A 27541-nucleotide genomic window follows, 5' to 3' on the forward strand; every position below is an offset into this window, starting at 1 on the left:
GTCACACCGATTGAGGTTCTTTGGCACAGTACCCAGAGCATGCTATCATGGTACCCAACTATCCCATCGGGATTGGAGCCACTGGTCCTGACCAGAGCCTGTGCTTCCCTCACCAGGGTTGTTGATGGCAGCATAAGGGCTCAGGAAAAAGAGGAGGAGTCCAATGTGTCGAAACAGAACAACCGGAGGGATATGGAAAAGAGACACAGAGACACCAAACTTGATTACTCTCATGATTTATTTAATATTCAGATTGAAAAAGGAGCCTTACAGCCTCAAGTTACGCTAATTGGCACATTTGCTTTATTTATTTATTTTTAAAACAAACCGGGTTTTTTTAATTTTTTTTTATCCTTTTTGTTCATTCCATCACATTGAAAATGAGGAAACAGAAATGGTTTTGAATTCACTTAATATTTTGGACTCCTCAGAACGGAACATTGCACACACACACACTTGGAACAGAGAGAAATAGAGAGGAAAGTGGACTCCCACAGGGCCACACGCACCAGATCAAAAAACTGGGGTACAGTGCAAGAAGTTCCCAAGATGACTGCATCATCATTACCAAAAACTCGCCATAACACCAAGAAACAAAATGTTTAAGCCACACTGTTGGACTTGGGATCTTTCCTGCGTTTTTTTTCTTTTTAATGTTTGCCACAGAGGGGGGCGGGGGCGCTTGTAGGTAGGAGAGGACAGGCTCACGCACGTGAGCAGGACAGGAGAGGAAACTTCAGAGTGGAGCTGAGAAAGGGCAGGAGAGACAGGGTTCAGGTGGGGGCAACGTGGAAAGCCATTTCTTAAAGTTCAGGCATGTTCTTGGTCAGCCTCGGGGTCTTCTTTACCCTCGTCCTGTCGGGCACTTTCCTTAGGTTTGGCTTCATCTACAGCATCTGAGAAAGAAAGCAAGATGGAGGAGGGAGAGGAGGGTTAGTATTTTTGTCTCATGAATCGCTTCAGTGGCACAATGTATTTCTTCTCCCCGAATCACCGCATGAGGGATTATGATAACGCCATGATTAATATTCCAGTAACACCAATACCAGGAGATTCTGTTCCAGGAGGCTGCCCAGGCAGCAGATACTACATTTCTTTAGCATTGTTTAGATCAGAGGACAATTTAACTTACAGGGAGTCACTTCTCTCCTCCCACCCTGTGGGCCCCCGGGATTGAACTCAGGCTTCAGGATAGGCACCTCCACCTGCATCACAGCATCCGCAGCCCACAGCCGTGACTGTCAACCTTTTAGCCTCACAACCGAGGCGTCCACAATAACCTTGTTTGCCTGTTGCTTAGTGTCAGAATGATGGAGGCAGATAATTCGCATGGCTCATTGAGCATCCGTTTCAAATGATAATAAATCTTATCATTTATTTCTAGCAGCAGTACATGAATTTGGACCCCTTGTTGGAGCAATGGGCGACAGCTTCATTAGGAGTAAGGAGAATCTCCCTTGCGAGAATGGAGTTGGATTTTGTCTTTCGTGTCCTCCTCTCTCCAATAAAATGAGCACCAAATAATAGCTGGAATTGAGCACCTATGTTATGACCACAGAGATACAAAGGGTACACTAGAAATGGTGGAACAGAAAGAAAATTTATCATTGTGTGTACCACTCTGGAACACCTTTCCCTCACCTTTCTCATGGAGGGAGATGACCAACCACTGCAAAGGGCTATGACGGTTTACGCCCTCTTGCAGCTGAGTACATCCCAAGGGAATACAGAGACCCGGTCTCGAGTATTGCTTTGCTGAATAAGGTAGGTTTATATCTTTCTGAAGGTAAATTCCCCCAACTCCAAAGCTTTCCCTACAGAATGAAGTCCACTGGTTATATGCTGTAAGGCATTTTACCAATATGCCAGCCTGTCGAAAGAGAATTCATTTCCCCTAAAATTACTTGGTAACAGCTAACCACTTATCTTATGCCCCATATGTACAGCACCCCTAAGTCCAGTGATTTTTCAGATAGGACTTGTAGACTCAGCAAACGTCCCTATCCGTGGTTATAATTTTTTTTTTCAATGCAGTTTATTCAGGAACATTGAACAATCCTCGGACCCCGGGGAAAGCCAGCCCACAGCTTAAATAGCCTCTGGGTAGCCAACCCAGGCGTGCCACGGGGGCAATGCAGATAGGTCCACATACATGGAAGCAAGCCAGATCCTCGGCCTTAGCCAAATGTGGAGTTGTTCGTGACAGAGAGCACTCACCATCGGGAAGGTGGAAGGCAGAAACCAGCTCCATCTTTAAGGCATAGCATTCCGCAGCTCTCTACAGTTCCCCCTTTTTGTTTTAGACGCATCAGGCAAGAGTAGAGGTCTGATCTCTGATATTAGAAATAAATTGGGACTTTGTACAGATGTTCATTTAGGTGTCATCCACCCAAAGAGCATCAGACCGTCCGATACCTTTTTCTCAGAGGCGGGACCTGGGGCATCAACCCGCATGCAATCAGACATGCTCTTCTCTGGGTCCAAAGCGGCTGACCCTGAGTGCAGTGCTTAGCCTCGCATCCTGAGCGTATCATTTTAGCTTTTTATGGTATCCAACAGCTGAGAGTGGCCATTGTCACAGTAAATTCTACCGGAGTGGACGCAGGACTAGCCACAGGATTATCAACATGGATTGCTGCAGCCATGAATCATCTGAAGGAATGGGCGGGCATGGGAGGGTTAGCAGGCCTTCTGGTGTTGGTCTCCTTGGTTTGCCTGTGGTATATATGCAAGATTAGAGTCTCACAACAGTGTGATGCAGCCATGATCATTCAGGCCTTTACAGCCATTGAAGCAGGACATTCTCCCCAAGCATGGTTGGATACCGTGGTTATAATTTATGAAAGTGGAATGACACAAAACAAAATAAGCAGAGGTCGGGAGACGGCATGGGGAGAGAGTGGGACAACAGACACAAGGGGCCATGAGTCTTCTTCCTATGATATGCTTATTCCTTCCACCCATGCACTGAGAGCCCACACCTATGATAGCATCTACTACGGATATTCACTCAAGCCTACAATTCAGATATGCACTGGGGGCTGGTCACATAGGCACCTACTGCCTGGCACGAAGAGAAACCAGGCCCCCAGAATGAAAACAGAGTTCTGCCTAAAGCACCCTATTTACACAAGATTTTAGGCTCGGGGAATCACCTTTATCAAATAAGGGGTTGTGAGAACTCTTGAAAGTCCTAGCTCACAGGTGCCAATCATGAGTCAATTTTATAATCCAAGCTAAGGACGAAAGCACCAGGCCTGCTATGCTAACATTTGTTTTCTACAAACTTTCTGGTATTAAAGATACCTATGCCCTTTAAAATGTACCTTGTATTATCACCTTTCCTCCTCTTAATACCTACTAGCTGCCAGTTTTTTTTAGACAGATAAACTGGAGTCAGCAGGGTCTTAGTAGCCTGGCAGATCTGTATTTAATTAAAAGGCAATGGGTAGGCTTTGAAAACACTAAAGCAAAAAAAAAAAAAATGTATAATAGATATTCTTTAAACAAATTAAACTAACAGTATTAAATGGAATGGATTGGTATAGGGAGAAGATGCGGAGTTTAGCAAAATGGACCTCACTTAGCAGGCCATTAGAAGAGTTATAAAAATGTATGTGTGTTTCAAGTCACTCAGACATAGACTAGGGTTCCCTCAAAGCTGAATATTTGCATCTAAGTAAGACTACCACTATCAAACATACCATTGGAATTCATTCTTCATAAATATATTGAAAAAAAAATGTCCTTCAAGATATACATGGTTTCTATTAAGAAGCCATCCTCATCTGGTCAATAATGTAAGTAGCTTTGAGGAATGTCTTAATTATACCCAAAGTTTTAAAGTCTTACTGCTTTTGCAAGTTCACAATTCAGTGTGAGTTACCTCTGCAATGCAGTAGTTACTCAGAAAACTCCGTTAAGGGCACAGCTTACCAAAGGACAACTATTAACTTTTGAAGCACATTGTCTTAATCCAAGTTTTTAGATAAGATAAACTCAATTTTGTCACCATAAAATTGCATGTGCCAGTATCCCCTAAGATACAGACTTTTGGTGACATATTTTCCAGAAAGCTTCCCGACTTAAGTCACTGAGATCCTTGTGTAGCAATCTAGGCTTCTTTTAGAAGATTCATGTGGTGTCCTGCCCTGCCCAAACCTTTGGATATTAAAAGTATACCAAAAGTGGTTTACTATCTTTGTTGGCTCCAAGAAGCAATTTTACAGCAAAATTCAAATGACCCAACAGCATATGGAAGGGTCAAGTATAGAATTTCTCTTACTGAAATAAAACCTTGGGAACTATATGATTTTAGGCAAGTTACAAAACTCAAGAGAAATGAGGTTGTATGTGACATGAGAAGGATTTTGTACTTGCAGAATATAAAGGAAGGAAATTCTAAGAGAATAAACAGAAGACAAAGATGCCCGTGATTCTGGAAGGCAGCCATGCTTCTGTCCTTTGCTGAGGTGGAACCAGGTTAAATCCTCTTCAATTCCAATACTTTTTCCTGCCCATCCTTTGCCTGGGCCAAGGACAAAGATAAAAACTCATACAAAGCTGTTTGTTATGATACAAAGTCATTGCTGACAGTTCTCTATTAGGAGAGCTTTGAGACCTACAATTTTTCCTTGTTACTCCAAATTATATGTGTCTATAAATATGTATTACACATGTATGTAAATATATAAATATTCATATATATTTACTTAATTTATGTGATATACATTTGCAGTGTGGCAAATATTCTCCTATGTGTTGAGGAGATATGAAAACAGTAATAAACATCCCATCCTAATTGAAATTGTTGATTACTTTAATTTAACAGAAAAATATTTACAGCTACAGAGTGTGATCAATGTAGAGGGCCTTTAACATAACAATTCAGATATAAACACCTTGAGGCGGGTGTGTGTGTGTGTGTGTGTGTGTGTGTGTGTGTGTGTGTGTGGAATCTACTCTTGTTCCATCTTGAATCCCTGGTGTCCAGCACAGACTTAATACAGGGAAAGCCCTCAATGAGTGTGGAGTGAAACAATGAATGAATATCTTCATTTCAGAAATGAGGAAATTGAAGTACAGAAAAAGATGGTCCTTAAATCGTATGGTTTTCTGGAAGCCAGGGCTAAAGCACAGGCCTTCTACCTGTATTATATCAGTGGAACAAATGTGAGGAGCAGAAGTTAGGAGAATATCCAACTTACTGCTTAAACATTTAAAAAAAAAATGGTAGCCAGAGTCTAGAAGCTTTTGGTTCCCTATAAAAGGAAGATTTTTTATTTTTTTAAATAAAAGACTCCTTAATGTAAATACTAGAACATGACAATTGATGAGATTCAATTGAAATATCAGTCATCTACCCAGAACTTAATTCAGAGGAACACATAAAATTAATTCTGTGTGTATCTTATTTTGCTTGCAACACGAGTAATTTTTCTGTCTAAACAGAAAGCTCATTTTTGTTTGAGATGAGGAGCTGACTACTTCACGAAAATAAAATGTATCAAACCAGGGGGCTCAGTGAAGCTTTGATAGGTGCCCAAGAAATTATGGCAAAGAAACATAAAGATTGGAAGGAAGAAACCTGGAAAGTACCAGTCTCTCACAATTATAAGGTGAGGGCAACTAAGAAGAACCCATAATATTACTAAAGAAAACCTTACATACCAAAGGAAAAAAAACCACAGTGAGATGTAGGCTATACCAACTCTAACAGGATCCACTTTTATGGACACTAAATGCAGTCTGTGGAGGATCTGAGCATCAGACAGAAGAGAATATGCTAGAATCCTTATAATTTAGAGTAGATTCATTTGAACCTGCACGCTGAAAAGCACTTCTCTGTGTTATTAACTATTTCATCCCCAGTAATGCCAACCATAAACCAGTCTTACAAGACAATAAATCAGATTGGCCACTCAGTTGTAGATATACAATTTTGTGTTATTTTCACACAGTTATTTTCTGGAAATAACTGTAAATTATGACAGTCCTGGCCCTCTGTGTAAGGTATTTTGCTTAAACTAATGCATTTAAGCTGTTGTCAATACTCAGGAGAGTTTTAAGTAGATTTCTATTGTTTCATTTCTATCCTGCAGCTGTGTTAATCACCTTATGTCACCTCTGGGGAATTTGAGACAAAAGATTAATTTATATAAAGTTGTACATAGGGATTGTAAGTGGCAGTTTATCTCAGCCTGTCATAGAACCTGTTCAAGCCTTCTGCTTGATAGCACACCCTTTGCTCTCCCTCACTTTAGCCCAATCAAGATGGATGGATTCAATGGGAACTGTGACACAAGTTCAGAGTTAGAGTGTCAGTGCCAATAAAATCTAGAAGTTAGACTTGCTAAAAGTGGCTCAAAATGGTGGGAAGAACCCTGATTAGTATTTGGTAATATGAAAACAGGCCTTGGCACATTCTGGTGCTAATTATGTAATTTGAAAATGCTAGAGATGAGTTAATATGTAATCTTTGGTATTCTGAGGAAAAAAAAAAAAAAAACTTCAATCATGGTGATGAATGTGAAAGGCATGAATGGCTGAGGCCAGCTGGTCACTTCAATTACCATAGTCCAATTAGCATAAATAACTGCATTCCTCTTGTGGACCATCACCCTCCCTCTGTGACAATTGTTACTTTAGAGGCTGAAGAAGCTAACTGACTGAAGTCACATTCTCCGTGGTAAGTGACACCAAATATAGGAGCAGAGGCAACAGGGCTCAGAGCTGGGGAGAGATTCTGACATGGGATATGGAAGTAAAGGTCAAATCCCATAGGTTAAAGAATGGAGCACGAGCCTTCTTAGCCATTTAGCTAATCACATTAAACACACAAAAATAATACTAATGATGATATTTTGGTCAAGTTATCATAGGAAAAAAAATCATAGCACTATGGTCTGAATGTTTGTATTCCCCCAAATTTGCAGATGTAAATCTTGATCCCGTGTGCTGACATTATAAAGTAGAGTCTTCAGGCAATGACTAGACCGCTGGTTGGAGCACTCCTGATTTGGCAGAGCGTTCTTAAAAAATGGACCACTGAGCACTCGCTATTTCCTTCCACCATGTGAAGACACAGGGGGAATTTAGAGTGTCAAGACATCAGGCCCTCACTTCACAAAGCGTGTTAATTCTAAGCTTGATTTTAGATTCACTGGTTAACAAACACTGAAAAGTAAACTTCTGTTACTTGAAAGTCACCCAATTTTCATATTCATTTTTATATCAGCCAAGCTGAAATTCTTTGACAATACACACATGTATATGTGTGTATGTGTGGAGGAGTGTATCATGTGGCTAGATGATGTATCCCCAAGTTGGTCTTCATCACACCAAAATCAGTTTCTCAAATCTGTTCCTCTTATGAAAACTGGTGATGTGTTTTAGTGGCTTGAGTTTAAAAGAAAAACATATATATTTGTGTGCTGTAAGATATGAGAATGAGAGAACTTTCAAATCAAACATGGTCATATTTTCAAGAGTGAAAAATGTTGAATTCTACTTTCGCCTTGTCATAATCTAAGTGATGTGGGTACCACCCAGTTATAAAAAGAATGCTGGAATAACTTAGACAGATGACTTTAATATTTAATAGTTGTAACTTGCCTCTCTAGCATTTTAGCCTTTGGAAAAGCATGCTCTTCTGAACCCAAAGTCCTCTTAGAAATCATCATGATTATAGGAAGCCTCTTAATTTTATCATTTATTTATGTGTTAACTTAAAAGAGAAAGTCAATATCATAGAAAATAAGGCCATATACTATTTATTCATGCTTCAAAGCTAAAAGACACTTCAAAATGAAGAAAAATGCGTGTTTGTCCATTCATTAATGTATCTAATGAAAGGAAGTGTGCTACATACTGTCCTATGAATTGGGAATACACCAGTGATTACAGTGAAACTCAAATTAAGAATGTCTGTCTTCTGGGGCGGTATATACTACCAGTTTCTAGAATTATGTCTTGTTCATTGGAGAAAATATAGCGCACAAAAGATTAGCTTGGTTAAGAGTTCAGCATGGTTTCTCTTGAGTCACTTCTCTTGAATTTGCAAAGTTGAATTTTCTTGAAGATTGTCCTACATTAAAAAAAAAAAGACTATCATAGTTTCCGACATTTGTGACCCGTGACTACCATTCTCTCCCCACACCATTCTCAGTGCTTGTGAACCCAGGGCCTTGTGCATGCTAGGCAAGTGTTATGCCACCGAGCCACAGCCCTAACTCTACGATTCTATGATTACCGTTCTTAAAACGTGATCAAGGTCACATTAAAAGAACAGTAAATGTGTAAAACACTCCTGTACCATTTGCATAGTGTAACGGTAGTCATGAACGACAAAACCACAACAGAGATTTGAGTGAACAATTGAACCGTTGTCATTCAAGGTGTATGTCCACCTGACTCTCCGATCCTGGCTGAAAAAAAGAGAATCTGGAAGCCGTTCTTGCCTTTGATGGGCTTTATGCCGTTCCTCGAAAGGGCAAGAATAACATGCCGGCGCCTTCCTTCTGTTGATGAGCAAACACCAGGAGCATATGCAGTGGCGGCTGCCTGCGTGCCCAGCCAGGCAGCCTGGTTGCAGGATTGCTGGAGGGATGGCGGTGTTCCCAGCTGTCGTCGCCCACATGGAGCTCTAATGGCCCTGATTCTTGGCTCTTCTCCAGGTCCCTCCACAGCCCTACATTACTGAAATTAGGTTGAGTGGATTTCCGAGTAAAACATTACCTCTTGGGACCTGCCCTGCTCTCCCCAGCCTTGTCAACATTGATTAAATAGAAGCTGCTATCATCCTGGGGCCATGCCCACAATTACTCTACCAATCACCACTGGGCTGGAGTATTCTTCCCTTTCCCTTTTTATTGTCATCTTTCTTGGATATTAAGCATCGGTACCTCAAAAGCTCAAAGGGAAGCAGTGAGGAGTGGTTGGCGCCTTACTTACATATGGCCATTTAGTGACTCACTCCATCTTTTCTCAAGCTTTACAACAGATGTCAATCTGGAGCCTACACTAGCTTTCAGTTGTCATGGGGACCATATTTTTCTTCGTCATCACTTTGTTTCATATTTTAAATTATATTAAAATGCCAAGCCTGTATACATAATTTTTGATGTCAGGATAATGATCTAAATTACACCTTCACCCTTGTCCCTTCTTTTCTGAGCCTTTGAAAGAGAAAATAATCTTTTGTGCACTTACATTTTTTCAAAGAGTAACAAGGAAGCATTCAATTAAGAAGAGATGTCAAAGGCAGCTGCAATGGAGTCTCAGTGATACCCAAACATGCCATTGCCATGTTCTCTTCTGCCTTGGAATTTTCAGGATTAAGCAATTCTACCATTTACCCTGACACTTCCACCACTAGCCATTGAGCTCAGAAAACTTGGATTTCCTTTCTTTGCCTTAGTTTTCTAATCTAGAGATAATAATATGGACAACTGTGCCTGCTCCATCTAATTGCAGGCTGTGGGGAAGTTGTGAAAAGATATTTTAAAATACTTACTCTGCTGAGTATTTTAACCAACCATGAGTTTGATTTCTTCGACCTTAATCTAACTTATGAATTTTTGTAACATTCTCATTCCAAGACCCATTACCCACCTCCAAAAAACATTTCCTAAAGGAAAAAAAAAATACCTATTTTTCTCTTTACTTTTCTACATAAAACAAGAGCCTCCATAATACTTTTGTCTGTTTGTTTGTTTGTTTGTTTGTTTGTTCTGGAGGGCAGAGTTTCTCTGTATAGTCTTGGCTGTTCTGGACTTGCTTTGTAGACCAGGCTGGCCTTGATTTCACAGAGATCCACCTGCCTCTGCCTCTCCAAGTGCTGGGATTACAGGTGTGCATCACCACACCTTCACAATACTTTTATATCTCTGGCTGAAAAAGATACATGTGTTGTAAACAGCTGTACACAGAAAAGCAGACACTCAGAAAAGGATGATTATGAACCAAGGGAAACCACTCCTCCAGAAGCTAGAAGGGAATGCATCCTTTCAACCAGTAAAATGAAAGCTGGTGTTTTTATTTGAAAGGAAAAGAGATCCAAAGATTAAAAACAAAAGTCAAAAAGGATAGGTCAACTCAGTCTGAAACCTCTTAAAATTTATCTGTATATTTAGTCTACACAGTCATCAAGAAATTAATGTCCTGCCTCCTCCCATCACTGATAGGCAGAAAGAGCAACAATTACAACTTACATAACTTGTCTAATACCTGTCAGTCATTTCTGGCATAAGATGCAATAAATATATAAAATTAAATGATTTTACTTGTATTTTTATGTATTGTGTAGGTTATATATATATGTATGTGTGTAGATTATGTGTGTGTGTGTGTGTGTGTGTGTGTATGTGTCTGTATATGTATGTATGGTGCTGGGGACTCAAACCCAGGGCCAGGCAAGCTCTCTACCTGCGCTACATTCCTAATCCATTTACTTCATTTCTTACTGTGATTAAAATGGAAAAGTCAACTTCTGGGAGTAAAAATTCAAACCCCAAGCTTGATAGTGTAGTGTTTTCACAGAAGCATAACCATAAGATAGACTTATCCCTGCATCTCTCCTCACAGACAGATTACACCCTGAAATGGCAGTCATACATGGAGGCGTTAGTCTGTAATACACCAGAGTGATCTGGTGGTTGACCTTCGTTCTAAGGTGTTAGTTCTGTGAGAGAGGAGAGGAAGAGTGTAGAGTTAGCACACAGATAAGCATTTCTGGCACCAGCAGCACAGGAATTTTTCAAAATGTGACATCAAAGATAGAAAGGTAACTATGACACTGAGTGTCATTCTAACATAGTTCAGCCTCAGGACATTTGTTCACTTCCTTTGTTCCTTTATGGTCTGATCTATGGTTCTAAAAGTTAAAAATTCCCATCTGACAAGACAGGTAAACACCTCCAGGCTTCATCAGAGACTTTTAAAAACCTAAGTAAGTTTCGTCTCTGTGCTCTCAAATTGCAGAAATCTATTCTGTTTGCTCTAAGTAGACTGCATGCAATCATTGTAATATTGGCCCAGTTTAACCTTTTCCTTCTGACCTTAAATTTTCTTTTTAAATTATTATAGGAGACTAACACACACACACACACACACACACACACACACACACACACTTACTTCAATATTCTGTTGAGAATGAGTAAAATATATATCTAATCTTTGATTTTGTAAGTAGCATACCATAGCAAAAAACAAACAAACAAAAACTTTTCTCTGTGTTACCTTTTTCCTCATTTGGCATTCAAACCTACTCTGCATCTGTGAATATGTACTGCTGCCTGTCAGAGGTCTTCTGTACATTGTAACTGCTGCTATTTGTGACAAGTGCAAATCTTACCTTACCAGGCCCTGACTCCAGCTCCCAGTTGATGTCGATTTGGCTGCCCAAACCAACACCTGCCTTCTTGACCTATAGATGCAAATTGGGAGCCACCTCTACCTTGGGGATCATGTTCCCCTGCATCTCCACTTCTTTGTCGTGCAATCTCTGCTTCAGAGTTCTTGGAGGAATAAGACAAGACCACACTCTCAACTCTCATCTTTGACCATCTTCTGCTGCCCTTAAATAATTCTTTTCAGTTATTACTTATTTTCTTAAAGGGTGTCGTTAATACTTTAGTTACACAAAACTTTCTGATCTCAAGCTTTGATCCAAAGTTATCCTTTCACCAAAAAAATGGATGTGGTTGGAATACATATTAGCTTGTAACTTACTCAATGTATACAGAAAATACTCAAACTTAAGTCATTTGAATTTATGCTCACCAACTCTAATGACCCAGGTCGACGATATTGCCCATTTTAAACTACTCTAGGGAGAATTAATCACTCTTTTGATATGGAAATTATAGTTCTTACATTATATGCTTATTTGTGGTGTCTTTTCTAGTCTTCAGTTGATCATAAACTAATGTCATTTTGTTTTCAGGGATATTGTTTACACAAATTTTTACTCTGCAAAAGCAGGATTTTAAAAAATTGATTAGCCAATGAATCCTGATGCTTAAAACATGCTTGAAAAAAAGAGCACGTATCTGTATTGTCTCCACATCCTAGAATCATGCTCAATATCTATGCTCACAACATACTAAAAAGAGTAAAAAAACAGAGAAGAATCCATGAATGTATTTTAAATATAAATAAAACTTCAATAACCTCAGGCAGGAAAAATGTGGACCTATAATGAAGCTCCAACTTTTAAATTGGGGTTACAAAATGAATCTCAATAAACCAAAGTTCGTAGCCATGGAAAACTTCCTCCATTTCCTTGCTAATTTTAATTTTATGGTTATTAATTTTACCAAGCTATTGAGATATGCAAGAAAAATATTTAAATGAAAGATATTTTAAGCATAATAATTCTTATTGGCCTAGAGTAGTAGTTATGAGATAATCCCAGAAACAGATCATATTAAATTCCCTTGTAACATTTTACTATGGCTTTGGGTAACTTGCTTAACCTCTTGTAGTTTCAACTTCCTTATCTATAATTGGCAGTAATGTTGGTACCTCTCTCATGGGGTTGTTATAAGAACTAAATGTGTTGATTTAAAGTCCTTCACAATGCACTTCATGTTTAAATCATGTGCTGGCTCTGAAAGAAAATATTGTTCAATATTTTCAATATGCCAAGTATTATATTTAGGAGCTTGGCACAAAACAATTCAATATGTACATTCCCTGATTTTTCATGTTTTCACAAAGTAAGAACAATAAATTCACAGAAATGAAGGAAATGGAACATTAAATGAAGGACCAATAAACTAACAGTGTCACGTCTTTGCTTACACGGATGCTTAATAAATGAGGTTTTTTATTTCTTATATCTTTTTCAATAGTGAGTACTTAGGCAGTCTTACAGAAACTTTTTTCAAGTAATCTAGCAAAAGGAAAAGAAAAGGCTTTTGCTTACAGAGTAAAAAAATACAAATGGAGAGAGTTCTTTGGGGGAAGAAAGCTTTCTAGTTGAGACTAAAGCCCAGAAATGATTTCAAAGGCAAAGATGGACCACTGGCCAAACTGTCAGGGCAGCAAAACAAAGAATCAGAGGTTGGCAGGATAAGAAGAAAGGCTGGGTTTTTTTTTTTTGTTTTGTTTTGTTTTTCCATATGAAACTGAGAATTTTTCTTTCAAGTTCTGTTAAGAATTGTGTTGGTATTTTGATGGGAATTGCATTGAATCTGTAGATTGCTTTTGGCAGGATGGCCATTTTCACTAAGTTAATCTTACAGATCCATGAGCACAGGAGATCTTTCCAGCTTCTGATATTTTCTTCATTTTCTTTCTTCAGAGACTTGAAGTTTTTTTTTTTTTTTTTCAAACAGGTCTTTCACTTCCTCTATTCTCAATAGAGGAATATCAAATGGCAGAGAAACACTTAAAGAAATGCTCAACGTCCTTAGTCATCAGGAGAATGCAAATCAAAATGACCCTGAAATTTCACCTTACACCCATCACAATGGCTAAGATCAAAAACTCAAGTGACCAACACATGCTAGAGAGGATGTGGAGAAAAAGGAACCCTCCTCCATTGCTGGTGGGAATGTAACCTTGTACAACCACTTTGGAAATCAATCTGGCGCTTTCTCAGAAAATTAGGAATAGTGCTACCTCAAGATCCAGCTATACCACTCCTAGGCATATATCCAAAATATGCTCAGTATACAACAAGGACATTTGCTCAACCATGTTTGTAGCAGCTTTATTCTTAATAACCAGAAGCTGGAAACAACCCAGACGTCCCTCAACAAATGAATGGATACAGAAATTATGGTACATTTACACAATGGAATACCAGTCAGCAATTAAAAACAAGGAAATCATGAAATTTTCAGGTAAATACTGGGAACTAGAAAATATCATCCCGAGTGAGGTATCCCAGAAACACAAAGACACACATGGTATATATTCACTTATAAGTGGATATTAGACATATAATATAGGATAAACATACTAAAATCTGTACACCTAAAGAAGCTAAAAAAGAAGCAGGACCCTGGGTAAGATGCTCAATCCTCATTCAGAAAGACAAATGGAATAGGCATCAGAAGAGGGAGAAAACAGCGAACAGGATAGGAGCCTACCACAGAGGGTTTCTGAAAGACCCAGCAGGGTATCGAAGCAGATGCTGAGACTCATAGCCAAACTTTGGGCAGAGTTCAGGGAATCTTATGAAAGAAGAGGGAGATAGAAAGACCTGGAGGGAACAGGAGCTCCACAAGGAGAGCAACAGAACCAAAAAATCTGGGCCCAAGGGTCTTTTCTGAGACTGATATTCCAACCAAGGACATGCATGGAGATAACCTAGAACCCCTGCACAGATACAGCCCATGGCAGCTCAGTTTTCAAGTGGTTTCCCTAGTAAGGGGAGCAGAGATTGTCTGTGACATGAACTTAGTGGTTAGCTCTTTGATCACTTCCCCCTGAGGGGGGAGCAGCCTTATCAGGCCACAGAGGAAGACAATGCAGCCAGTCCTGATGAGACCTGATAGGCTAGGGTCTGATGGAAGGGGAGAAGGACCTTCTCTATCAGTGGACTGGGGGAGGGGCATGGGAGGAAAAGAGGGAGGGAGGGCAGAATTGGGAGAGGATGAGGAGAGGGGCTATAGCTGGGATACAAAGTGAATAAATTTAAATGAATTAATTAATCAAGTAATTAAATGTTTAAAAAAAAAAACACAGAAGGCTGGTGAGCAGAACTTTAAAAATTAGCAATATCTCTACTGAAGCCTCAGCTTACATTCAAAGGAAATCCATTTCTTACCTCAACTTCACACTGGTCCATTTCGAATGTAATCGCCCTTATCCTGGGGCAGCTCTGTTTGTAGAAAATATGTGCACTCATATTGAATGAGTACGAGCCAGTCTGCCCCTTGTCCCTGGCTGTGTAGTGAATCTTGTACAATGGACAAGTTACACAATTAAATGATGACTTTTCCAGACATCAGGTTATCATAGGCAATTGTAAGAGAAAAAAAAAATCTTTCATCCGGTCATGTTTATTAAATTCCATATTTTAAAAGTTCATTGTGGAAGCTTTAAAAGGAATGATAGAGTGACATTTTCTAGCTCTGTTATGAAAAAGATTTTTAATTTCCAGGAAGTCTTATGGTCATCTGGGAAGGGGCATGAGTTGAGGAAGGGAACCCCAGAAAGGATGTCTCTGAAGTGGCCATTCTTTCCACTCATGCACAATAGTTCTTCATTTCTTTACCTTCCCAAGCAAATCCCACCAGAGTCTGAATGTAAACAGGCAGGCCAAGGAAGAAAGTGACTGTCTTCTAAAATGACTTCCCAGGCCAAAAACGTCGTATTTCCTTAGGAGCTTTTGTCAAAAGTGACAGAAATTGGCACTTCTCTTTCTCCTCCTCAACCTAGAAAATATTTTCTACAGTTCTCCCTGACACATTTAAAGAAGTTACAATTAAAAAAAATCAGATATAATTCCCTGCCCATTATGACAGATTGTACCCTCAAACTGTGAGCCAAAAAATAAAAACTATCTTCTTTCCAAAAACAACAAAAAGAAAACCCAAAACCAAACCACCCAGACATGATGTATTCAATAGTATATGTTAGGCTTAAAACACGGAAGAAATTTAACAGAAAAAGCAGTCTTATTAGTCATTTTCATTGATATGCTCTCTTGGTTCTGTTTATCAGAATATTTCATTAATTTAACTGCATATAAGCTCTATACGGCTCATTTAAATGAGCTTCCCCATACCTTATCTACCTTTTTTTATAGTTTCCTTGATTTTTTTTTGAGATAATAATAGTAAGGATGTCTGAAAAAGTCATAAGGAATTAACTATCTACCTAAAATAAAACCTATAAGTAAATCCATATATAAATGTACTTAGGGAATTTAAATGAAATTTTCCCATGTGGGTTGACAATGCTCCCTCTAAGAGCCAAACACTGTCTAGCAAAAAGCCCAATAACAGACATGAGAACCTCCCCCTACCTTTTTATTTAAAATTCAGGTAACTTTCTTAAACCCTATCTACATTATTTATTTGTTTGCTTGCTCGCTTGTTTGTTTTTTACATATGGACTGCAGTTTTCCCTCCCTCCTCTCCTTCTAGTCCCTCCCCACCACCATCTACCTTTCTTCCAGAGAAACTCTCTTTTGAGACTATATACTACCTATATACTTAAGAGACTACATACCCCCTCAAAAAAAATTTTATAGGCTCTTGGCCTTGGTTGACTCCCAGCAGTAGAAGATTAGTCCTTATTCTTGAAGACACCACACACTTCAGAGGCAGGGCCCAGAAACTGACCTCAAAGCCTCCTCCTGTGACTTGTGTCTTCAGACTTTGAGAAAATTTAAAGAGCTGTCTTCCAGGTTGTAGTGTTTTTTATTTAGAAGAGTCTACCCTGATCCTCAATAATGTTTTCAAATATATTGGGCTAACATCGCCTACTATAAAGTTGATAGTCCCAACATTAATCTTTAAAGGCAAACAAAACAAAATGAACAAACAAACAACAGCAAGACACCTCAAGATTTGCTAAATCCTACAATCTGATATCAGATGATATGATCCAATTATCTGATTCCGGGGCTGACATTCAGAAATTGAAACAGGGCATGTCTCCAATTCTAGGAGAGTGACAGTGATCATGTTACAGAGGGCTAACAGTCTCTCCTGCTTGTGAACACCCACTGTCTAGGTGAGATGTAATCTTTTAAGATGAGAGCACTGTACCCATGGATCACACTCAGTTTCTTGTCGTGACTCGCCACCGTGACGTGTTTGGGTAGAACTTGAGCCTAGGCAGACAACTATTTATCCTTGTTGTGTAATTTTCCCTTATGGCTGTGTCTACACAGCCCAGAGAAAACTGGAAACTTGGCAGTTGTCTTGCTAATTTTATCAATGCAAATGGCTGAACTACATAATTCAGGACAGAAAAACACTAAGTCTGTATATATTATCACAGACTTGGCTTGTGATGATTCATAAAATTACAGTAAATTGTTCATGTAATTAGTGAAAGCTGGGGGAACCTTTTAGCTGATCTAATCTCAGCTCCTCCTTCACTGAGAGAATAATGAATGACTGGGATTTGCTTACAATCACACTGAAAGTCAGAATGCAAGGGTCCTTCCAGGCGAGCATAGTGGGTTCTAATGCTGATTTTATTTTCTACCTCTCCCCTATAGTCCTAAATGTGCCGTATATCTCTATTCCCTCCATCTCTCTCTTCTCCCATTCCCATTTCCTTTCTGACATGCAAGGCAATTCAATATAATTTTACTTTAAGAGCTATCAAAAGTAATCTTTGATTCCCTGGAGGCTCACAGAGCCAGTACTGAGAATTACTGCCTTGTAAAATTTCAGTGTTGTGCTCAGTTTGTAGGAGGTGAAATGGAAATCCTACACAGAAAGGGAAAAAAGGAAAAAAAATAGGGGTCTCTAAATGAATTCATGAGGCTGATCATAACTACAGATTATGGTACATTTTATAAATTAAATAATGAGTTACTGAGTGGTCAAAGTCCAGAAGTGGTTAAAATTATTACAAATACTGTTGTATTTATGAAGCCCTAAAAGACCATTTTTATGTCCTGCAAAGGATAAAATAAAAATGAATATCATTCTTCTATCAACCACCCCCCTCTAGATTCCAGTAGTATCAGAACATTACAAAACCAACTGTGAAGGTTTAACCCCATTTTGGAGTTAATTTAAAAAACATTATTGTAACAAGTAAGCCCCATCAAAGGTGTTTGTATTATAAGCTTACACAAGAGTAAATAGATACAATCCCCACCTCTTACTGGGGCAATTCATTTTGTACTCATTGTATGCTTTGGTTTCCTGGGGCTTGTCAAATTATGGTGCTGCCTTTGAGTAAAAGAATTGCTTTAGGAATCAATGGCATTCACTGTAGCACAATCAGAACTGTATTGGAAAAGTAATATTAGTATTTGCACCGATTTTTTTTCTCTTTTTAGTTACAGTCTTCAAGCTCCTCTCTTACATGTATTGAAAGAATGTTACAGCTTTGGCTCTCTGAGGGCATTAGGAGAATAATCAGCAAAAGAATAAAGATTCCTGAGTCTGAATCTTATCTAGGATAGAATCATAGATTCAGTATTTAAAGTGCAATTTGAAAATTTATCCCTCAAGCTGAGCATGGTGGCTCATTCCTGTGATCCCAGAACTAGAAAGGCTAATAGAAGAGGATTTCCATGAGTTGGAGACCAGCTTGGACTAGAGTGAGACTGTCAAAAGAAGAAAGAAAGAAAGAAAGAAAGAAAGAAAGAAAGAAAGAAAGAAAGAAAGAAAGAAAGAAAGAAAGAGAGAGAGAGAGAGAAAACCACCCCTCCCTGTTTCTCTACCCAAAGTTTTCTCTCCAATAAAACCATTCTATAGGGCATATCGTATATAGAAATGATCTACTATTCCTCTTTTTCAAATACAACTTTTGAAATTATTTGAAATTGGTTAGGATATGTACCAACAACACTTTAGTGTCAAAATGTTCTTCGAGACCCTACCACACTCTCAGTCTGTTGCAGGTATCCACACGGATACCTCCAGAGGTGGACAATCTCTACTTCCACAACTCTGAGTATAAATTTTCTCTGGTATTCCACAGAAATCTACCACCATAAGCTTTATGTAGTCCGCCTTCTGGAATAACATACACCAAATAGATTAGTAACCTCTCTTCTATCCAATGCCTTTCATAAACTCCAGAGCAATCTCTTTTCTGGTGGTCCATACTGTCCTATTTATTCTTTTTGTCTCCAAAAAACAAGCTTCATGTGAGGAAAAACTATATTTTCTTCACTCCCTCTTCCCTAATTTTCTACCTGTGCTCTCCTTGAATTCACCAAGAGAACAATTACATTCTAAGCTATAAACCTCAGTTTTTAACCTAGTTACCCCTATTAACAAGCTACCATTGTTCTGGACCTTTGACTGTTTGTTTTTCTTTTGAATATTGACCTTTATCTGAGATCTATGACGGAGAAAACAGCAATAGTTAAGAAACTCGACCATTATTTGGCTTCCTGAACACCCCCTATCCTTTTGTACTCCAGGAAATGGCTAACCACAAAGAACCTCTCCATATAATTTGCTGTTCTCACAATTGAGGAGCCCTGTAAAATTTCAGGATGCCACCCTTGTTTACCTATAACAATGCCAAACATTGACCTTTGCCCCTTTGCCTAAACTACTGACAAGACTGGACCGGACACAGAACCTCTAAATCGGCATTCTTTGTCTATATAATGTTAAGTGAGGCTACAACTGTTGTCCCTTTGAAATGAGCTGGACACATGGAAAATAAATATTCAATTATGTAGGCTTAATTGAATAAAATTCCTCTTATTTCAAAGCAATCCCAACTGTAACTCCCTTCACCAGTAACCAGTCTATTCCTGCCTATAACACTCTTAAAAAACCCCAAGATACTATGATGCCTGTGTGGGATGCCAATTGCTATAACCTACTAAAAATCATCTCGTAGGGTATTGGCACAGGTTGGTTTTTACTTTTTCTTACACTACTTTTCTTTCATATGTTTAGTTAAGAATAGTTTATGCATTTTTTTGCCCCTGTAGAGCCAGACCTCCTTTCCTTGCACCCTAAAATGGCTATAACCCAAGATCCAGCTCTGCATCATCTTTTCAGACTGTTTCAAAGACTCCTTCCTCTAATGACCTTAATGTGAACTGTTAAATGCTGCTACCACCTGTATATCATTTTAATTATATTTATTTTTGTTATGGATGTGTACAAACATATATTCCAAGGTATGTAGGTGGAGATCAGAGGACCAATTGCAGGAGTAAGTTCTCTACTTTTCCTACGTGAATTCTGGGAGTCTAATTCAGGTCATGAGGTTTGGGGGTAAGGACTTTTACTGGGTGTGCCATCTCACTGGTCCTATCACCATATTCTAATCTTTAAATACTCTTGTAAACATATTGATTTTTTTCCAATCAAAACTTTGTCTTTGCATCACATTCCCTAAATCCCAGATTCTATTGCCAAATATGTTTCTATAACCTTAACTGCCTTGGTAACTTCAGCCATATTTTAACTGAACATATACTGAACATCAAGTGGCCATTCTCTCTATAAATACAATCCAACTGGCCTTATCATATCATGGTGACCTACATAAATCATCTATATGTATCGATATCTTTTCATTCTTTTCTCCCTGGCACACCTCCTTACCTGAGGCCATAAATATGAAATTAAAAACTATGCTGACTAAGTAGATGGAAAAGCTTGTTGGATTCAAAAGGAATACAGATGGGCCACACAGCTACTAGTTTGGAGTGAAGCCAGGGAATAGGCGGAAGAGGGTAAGCAAAGTATCTGAAGTACATGGTTAGGGGAATAGTCCAACAGCCAGGAAGTAAGGAGTAGAGACTGTGGGAACACAGGAATTAGAATGAGGCCAGCTTATATCAATCAGAGCTAAATTATAGAAATCTATCAGTAAGCAGGAGAGTCCCTGTCATCATGTGTTTAAGAACAACCGTTATTTCTAGCTCTGTGAGTGTAGATGGCAGAGAGACTGGGCTTGAGTCTCAGATCATCTGGAATTTTAGAAAGAGACAAACGATGTAGGGCCTGAAGTAATGCAAACTAAAGCCTGGTTAGTGGAATGGTTTCCCAACTGTTGATTGGCATGAGCTTACTCGATGATTGTAAGAAGAGCTCTTTCAACTACCTTCACCTAGGAGCAAGAATATTACAAAGTCAGGGACAGAACCCTGCCTGAAAGACATATGGTAACTTCATTAGTGTGACTTACATTGCAGAGGGTAGTAGAGAAGACAGTCACCTCTGAACTAATGGAATCACATCTTAGTAAGCCTTTCTGCTCTCAAGCAGCTAAAACACTCACTTAGAGCTGATAGATGATAATGCAAAAGAGAAAAGAGGTAACTGAAGCTCCAAATAATTCTTTGAACCTTTTGAATCTGAAACTTGGGACATAATTTGCCTTCGGAGCTAAATGAAAGTGTACTGAATTTGAAAGTTATAATATTGCTGCAACAGGTTCAGATTCAGCTGTCTGTCTGATCCACATAGCCCAACTACCACTGCCAATTTCCTTCTAAAGAGTAAAGGAAGAAGTTCTCAAACTCTCACTGCCCTGAGTCATCATCTCTACTTGGTAAGATAAAAAATGAAAAGGTTTTAAAGGAAAAGTCAATTTAATGAATTGTGTTTCTTGAATATTTGTTGGGTGGTGGTGAAGAAGATGACATACATGTTTCAGAGTGTGCACATGAAGTCATAGGACAGCCTCGGATGTCAGTTTTTCCTTTCCATTCGCATTGAGACCAGGTCCCTCATTATTTCCCACCTGGAATAACTGTCCTGCAAATTGCTGGAGAGTCTGTTATTCTGTGTCTCATCTGCCATGGGAACTCATACATTACACACACACAAACACACTAGTATGTCTGGCTTGATTCTAGAAATCTGACCTCTGGTTTTCAATTTCTATTTACCCACAGAGCCATTTCTGCAGCTCTAATTCTGTTTCTAAGTTAATTTTTATAAGATTTTAGAATTCAGTGAGGTATATTTAAAAATAACAACAACAGAAAAAAAACTGTGGAATAAAAACTCATAAAATAATCAAATGTATAAGAAAAGTACTTTTCATTGAAGCAAACAAATAAATTCTATGGAGCATCAACACTATACAAAAAGACTGCCAGCAGTTTCCAGGTTTATTGACAAGTTGGAACCATGAAAACATCCACCATGGGGAACCATGAGACATCTCAGAAGAATCAGAAATGATTTGAGCTTGTGTTTGTGTTTGGTGAATTAGATGAATTTGAGTAAACAGAACACTGCTTGTTCTGCATTGGAATAATGTTCTGGATGGGTAATTTTATGACTGGGCACCTCTAGAAAAACATCATTGTTTATTTAGCTGGACCTAAGGATATAGCTTGCCATTTTGTAATCTGGACAATATTTATACTTAGACTATGTTAAGATACAATCGTAGCTGTATTATATAAAGTGTCTATGTCTAAGTTTTGTGCTGTATAAAATGGCTATATACACAGGAAAACTCTAAAAAGACTAAGAACCAGACTAGACCCTGGTTGTTAAGGACTGCTTTTCTCTTCCTCAGGAGAAATAAAAAGAGTTCAACTTGACTTTAATAGATGTGAGGTGTCACTTAAAGTCCTTTCTTGTATTTTCCTATAATACCAAAGACATGTAATTCCCCCAAGCCACATAGAAAGAGAAATTATATTGATTGCCTGGTGCCGGTGAAAAATTCTGCCTCACCCCAGTGTATCAGCTGAAGCTTTACCCTGAAAGTGCTTTTATTGGCTTTTAAAGATGCTTATGACTCCCGGTGGACTAGGGGCTCTGTTTTCTAATTTAAAATATTTTAATTAAATAAAATCCTTCGTGAGAAAAAAAAAGAGCAAGCGTGATCAGTCTGTCAACTCAGTTGTCCTCTTACTGAACTGATATGACAAGACAGTACGTTTGGTTTCTCACCCTCTCTCTCTTCCCCCTCCTTCCTTTAATGGTCTGTCAAAAGGAAACCTCATCCAGTGTTGGCACTAATGCTTGCTGTAAATAAAAGGGAAATGGGAGGAAAGAGGAGGAGGGGTGTGTGTTAGAATCTAGATTTGCAGTTCAATCGCAAAGCTTCTCTCTGAGTGTCTAGACACCAGCTGCCTGGTTGCCATGGGAACCCACTAACTTTGGCTGATGGGCTGAGTAGCAATGATTCTCTGGAGATCTGGGTGGGAGCTTAGTGGTGGGGGGGAGACAGAGAAAGGTTGGGATAGATGGCACAGAGGGTGTAAGAATGACATGGGGCAGAATAAGAGGAAACAAAAGCATTTTGTGAAAGAATAGCATTAAGTCGGTTACAGGTTCTCACAAACACCTTACTCATGGTGACAAGCTATAAATCTGATGTACCCAGCAGGTGTCAGGACACAGGTTGCTAAAGATGAATAGCTGAGCTGGAATGATTATATTCCCATCAGCCTCCCGCCAGTGCCAAAGTACTTCCTCAGTGAGCCAACGCTTCCCACAGTAAACAGACTCAATGGAGAACCGTCAACCCAAGTCTTGGGAGTAGGAAATCTCCAGGCATGGCTGCCACATTTCCAAGCACTCAGCAGTGAAGGTTAATCACTGCTCTTCTCTCCTTTCCCCACCCCCACCCCGTACTCTTCCCACTTACCCATGTAATAAGTAAGGGTTGGGAAGCAGTTTCAGGAGGTCGTGGCTATGCTGCAAACTGAGTAAGGAATGATAGGTTACTGGTTTAGTCAAAATAATTAAGCACACAACTGAATTTTGTTCTCTTCTTTGCATAGAGTCTCCCATCACTGGACATTCTCAGCCCACAGACTCAGGAGCTTTACAGTTGCTTCCTGGCACCCTGGTCCTTTCGGACACAACTTCCTTCTGGATTGTGATTGCTGTGCTGACACTCTCACCCCTGGCCTCTCTCATCACTCCCTGTGCTCCCAGTTCACACCCTAGCTTCACTCCTCCACTTCACTTTCTAAATGCAGCCATGCACAAACGTCCTCACAGTCCTTTCTCATCAAAGTTCACGCACAGTCATACAGACTAGGTTTATTGTTGGTCTCAGTGTTGTGCCTTTTTACAGGCACCTTTTGTAACCACGGTCAAAATCCAAAGAATCCACTGAGGTTACCGACAGGACTAGGTAAAGCACTGTGCTGGTTGGTTTTTGTTGACTTTGGCACAAACCAGACTTCTGGGAAGAGGAAGACTCGGTTGAGGTAATATGTGTCAGACTGACCTATAGGCAGTATTTTCTTGACAGTTGATTGATGGAGGAGGATCCAGTCTAGCTAGTGCCACCCCTGGGCAGATAGAAGGCATAAAGAAGGTATGAGGAAGGTAGCTGGATATGAGCCTGGGAGAAAGCCAGTGAGCAATGTTCCTCTATGGTCTCTGCTTTAGTTCCTGCATCCAAGTCCTTGCTTGAATTCCTGCCATGGCATCCCTCAGTGAAGACCCGTAATTTGTAAGATGAACTGAACCTTCTCCTTGTCCAAGTTGCTTTTGGTCAGTTTTTATCACAGCAGTAGAAAGGAAAGTAAGATAGAATGAAGAGTAGTAACAGGAGAGAGTAGTAATAAAACGATTTCAAGGTGTAGGAAGTGACTGGTTAAGTATCAGATGCTAGGCAGAAAAGGTGAGAACTTAGAAATGACTATCGGATTTCCCACTGTAGAAGACATCTGTGATCTTGGACAGGGTTCTTCTAGTTGAAGCTGAGGAGATGGGTATTACCATTGGGAACCAAAAGGAAACAAAAAAGCAAACTGGAGTCCGAGTGTAGGCAACCCCTGTGAGAACTCAAGACTCAAGAGCCAGGCTGTGCAAGTGTGAATCTGGAAGGTGTCACTTCCTAAGTGTGATGCCCTAAGCACCTTATGTAATGCCTCCACACCCTGGCTTCCTCAGCTGTAAACCTTCAAAGTAGGGTTGTTTCGGGGTGTGAGGCACAGAAACAGCTAAGTAGTCAAAGAGATTGTCACTTCAACCTGGAAAAGATGACTGTGTTATCAGATTCTGTTCCAAGTCCCAGAGTCCAAAATCACAAATATTACTATCTAAGCAACTTTGGTGAGAATTCTGCCAAGGCTGTTCTAGTCTCATAGTGCTTTGTGACAGCTATGGATTGAGTCACGGCAAGGGCTTGTCATATTCCATTCTTCTGGTTAATGTAACGTTCAGGTTTTTTAAAAAGCAGCCTAGTGATTCTGCATAGTTAATGCATTTGAGGTTTTTTTTCCCCCTCAAATTTCTTTATTTTTGAAAGACCCCCCAAAAGATTTCTTTTCTGATCATGTTGGATTTCAGTGGTGGCTTATGTAAAGGACTATTCAAAATGTTAAGGCAGACATTTCCATGCTACAAAGTCACTCCGTCTGGCATTCTGTCAAACAGAAGTCTTCATCAACTAGCACTTCAGCATTACAATAAAAATTGACATCTGTGTAACGCTCCTGAAGCATTTTATGAGTGTGATTATTCTATTTCTAATGTTGTATGTGCTTTATTATATCCAAACCTCCCACCCTCAAATGGAAATCCAATAATGACATAGATAGCAATTATTAATCAAAGATGAGGAAAACCATTTCCTTAATCACATTGGGTTATACAACTGGGTTGGTCCTTTTAATTCTGGTCTGAGTCGAATTATAGGAATATGAAAATATTAACATGAGCATTGTATGGAAGGGAGAGGCTGAGAGCCTCCACACACATATATGCATGTTGAGCCGTGTGTGCATCCCCAAACATGAAGCGCTGTTGCTCTCTTCTGCATCTGTGCAAAGGAACAAAAGCCCTAAGCACAGAGTGACTGCACCTTCAACAGGATGCTGCATACAGACAAGTCAGCAACCAGTCTAGGACAAATGCATATATAATCTATAGTTTTTCATCAGTATTATGTTTTATATTTACTCCCCCTTTTTTCTGTTTGCTTGTGTGTGTGTTTTGTTTTGTTGAGACAGGGTTTCTCTGTGCATCCCTGGCTCTCCTAGAACTCTCCTTGTAGATCACCCTGCTTTTGAACTCAGCACTCTGCCCACCTCTGCCTCCGGAGTGCTGGCATTAAAGGTTTTCACCACCAAACCCAGCTTACATTTGCTCTTCCAATGACTTTAGGTGAGGACCTAATAAGTGAATGTCAGACCAAAGACTGAGAAACTCGAGGCTGTCAGACACGCATTCGGTTGGTTTCACGTTTTAATTAAGGCTCGGGGGATATTGGAAACAGAGTCACTATTGTTTTTCTGTGAGGAATCCTCAATAAATTACAGGGGTTCAATAGCCAGAAGGAGTATCTACTACATTCATGTAGATCTACTACCGGAGGATGGCTGTTGCCGTGGAGCTGAAAAGGCAGCTATTTCTGAGCTGCCTGACACATCAGTACAGCTCCTGGGCGTTCAGAAGATGCGCTCAAGCCTCCTGAGTGGCCGCAGCTCCCAGAAGGGACAGGGGACAAATGGCTGCCGTCTGGCCACACAACTCCACTTCACTCCTCTCCCACCCTCTTGCCAGCCCACCAGGCACGTGCCAACAATGAGCTGCCTGCCTCACTGGGATCCTAGGCTCCATTAATAAGCCCCGGAAGGCTGATAATTGGAGATTTGCGGAGCCTGCGGTCTTTCAATGAGGCAGGTTGTTATGGAAACCGGAGGCAGACCATCATGTACATATTATTGATCCTTTCAGATAAAAATAAAAATGGAGCATTAGAATTCACCATTCCTCTCTCTTAGCTCACTCAGCTCCCATCGTTTTCTTTTAGAAGTTTGTCACCAATTTACACACGTGACAATTCACAGCTCGATTTCTTTCTTAGCATCCATCCCACCCCTTTTTTAATTACAGTGAATGATTTTTCACCTTTAGCAGGAAAAAAAAAATAGCTGATCAGGGAACTAAAGAAACACCAAAGAGGACACTCTAAATCTAATTTAACACCAAGGCATTAATTCGATTATTTGAGACAAGAAAATCAGTTATGAATATCAATGGGCTTTCCTCACCATTAAAAAACAATAATAATCAAACAGAATTTTTAAATTACCTTGGAACCCTGCCCTAGTTTATTCTGATGGCAAGATGTTCGCCACCCACGATGAATCACGCAGGGCACTCCGTGAAAGGAGCGCCCGGCGCTCAAGCCAAAGATAAAGCGGGACCATTTTCTGAACTACTTTTAAAAATTAGCTTTGCGTCCTTGCAGTAAAAATCCAATTACTCCTTTTAGTTAATGAATACAGGCATAATGCCAAAGCGTACCTGACCGTAAATCTCACTAAATGAATCTCGCCTGGAGGCTGCTGTGGACTCAATGTCACCAACATTCCCAGCATTGAAAAGGCCTGGGCACCATTGTTTTCCGGTGAATTTCCCACATTGTCCCAGCAGAGGGCAACAGCGTAATACTGTTCCCAATCGAGAGGCCTGCGGACCAGCAGGGACTCCAGGAAATGACTCCCAGCAAAGCACACAGCTCTGAGGTGGGGCAAGAACAATTCACTGTGACGAGGCCCTACTTTGAAGCTTTTCTTAAGTTAATTTTATTTTTCAGTCCTTTGTAAGGCTATTGAAAACTAAGTCTAGAAATCCTGTTTACTCAAGTTCACTGAAGCGGATGAACTAAAATTAATATTACACTGTGGAATGGATTGCAAGAATGACTAATGCTTTGTTTGCGTTCACCTTATTCTATAGGATAACCAAGGTCTTCTTTTATATCTAAGGCCTGCAACTCTACAAAATGCTATGACACCAGATAGTCATCCTATTTCTTTCAACATAGTAAAAAACTTCTACTGTTGATTTTTTTAAACCCCCAATCACTTAACACAACTCGCCTTTCTCTTCCTTAGGTTACACCAATGTTTCCTAATTATGTTCATTTCTTTCATTCAGATACACCCACCACCATGGCATCTGAACTCGGTTAGTCTTCA

At 39.6% G+C, this 27541-nt stretch overlaps 1 protein-coding gene across 1 annotated transcript in view; it reads right to left on the reverse strand.

Annotated features, from left to right (window-relative positions):
- Nucleotides 1–220: 220 nt before the first annotated feature.
- Gap43 (growth associated protein 43) overlaps nucleotides 221–27541 on the reverse strand; it is a 94916-nt gene continuing 67595 nt past the window's right edge. Inside the window, exon 3 of the mRNA XM_021649569.2 lies at nucleotides 221–896. Coding sequence (XP_021505244.1) covers nucleotides 811–896 — 86 coding nt within the window. The 3' untranslated portion in view covers nucleotides 221–810. The remainder of the gene's footprint in view (nucleotides 897–27541) is intronic.

The sequence above is a fragment of the Meriones unguiculatus genome, chromosome 17 (genome assembly GCF_030254825.1).
Source record: "Meriones unguiculatus strain TT.TT164.6M chromosome 17, Bangor_MerUng_6.1, whole genome shotgun sequence".
NCBI lineage: Eukaryota > Metazoa > Chordata > Mammalia > Rodentia > Muridae > Meriones > Meriones unguiculatus.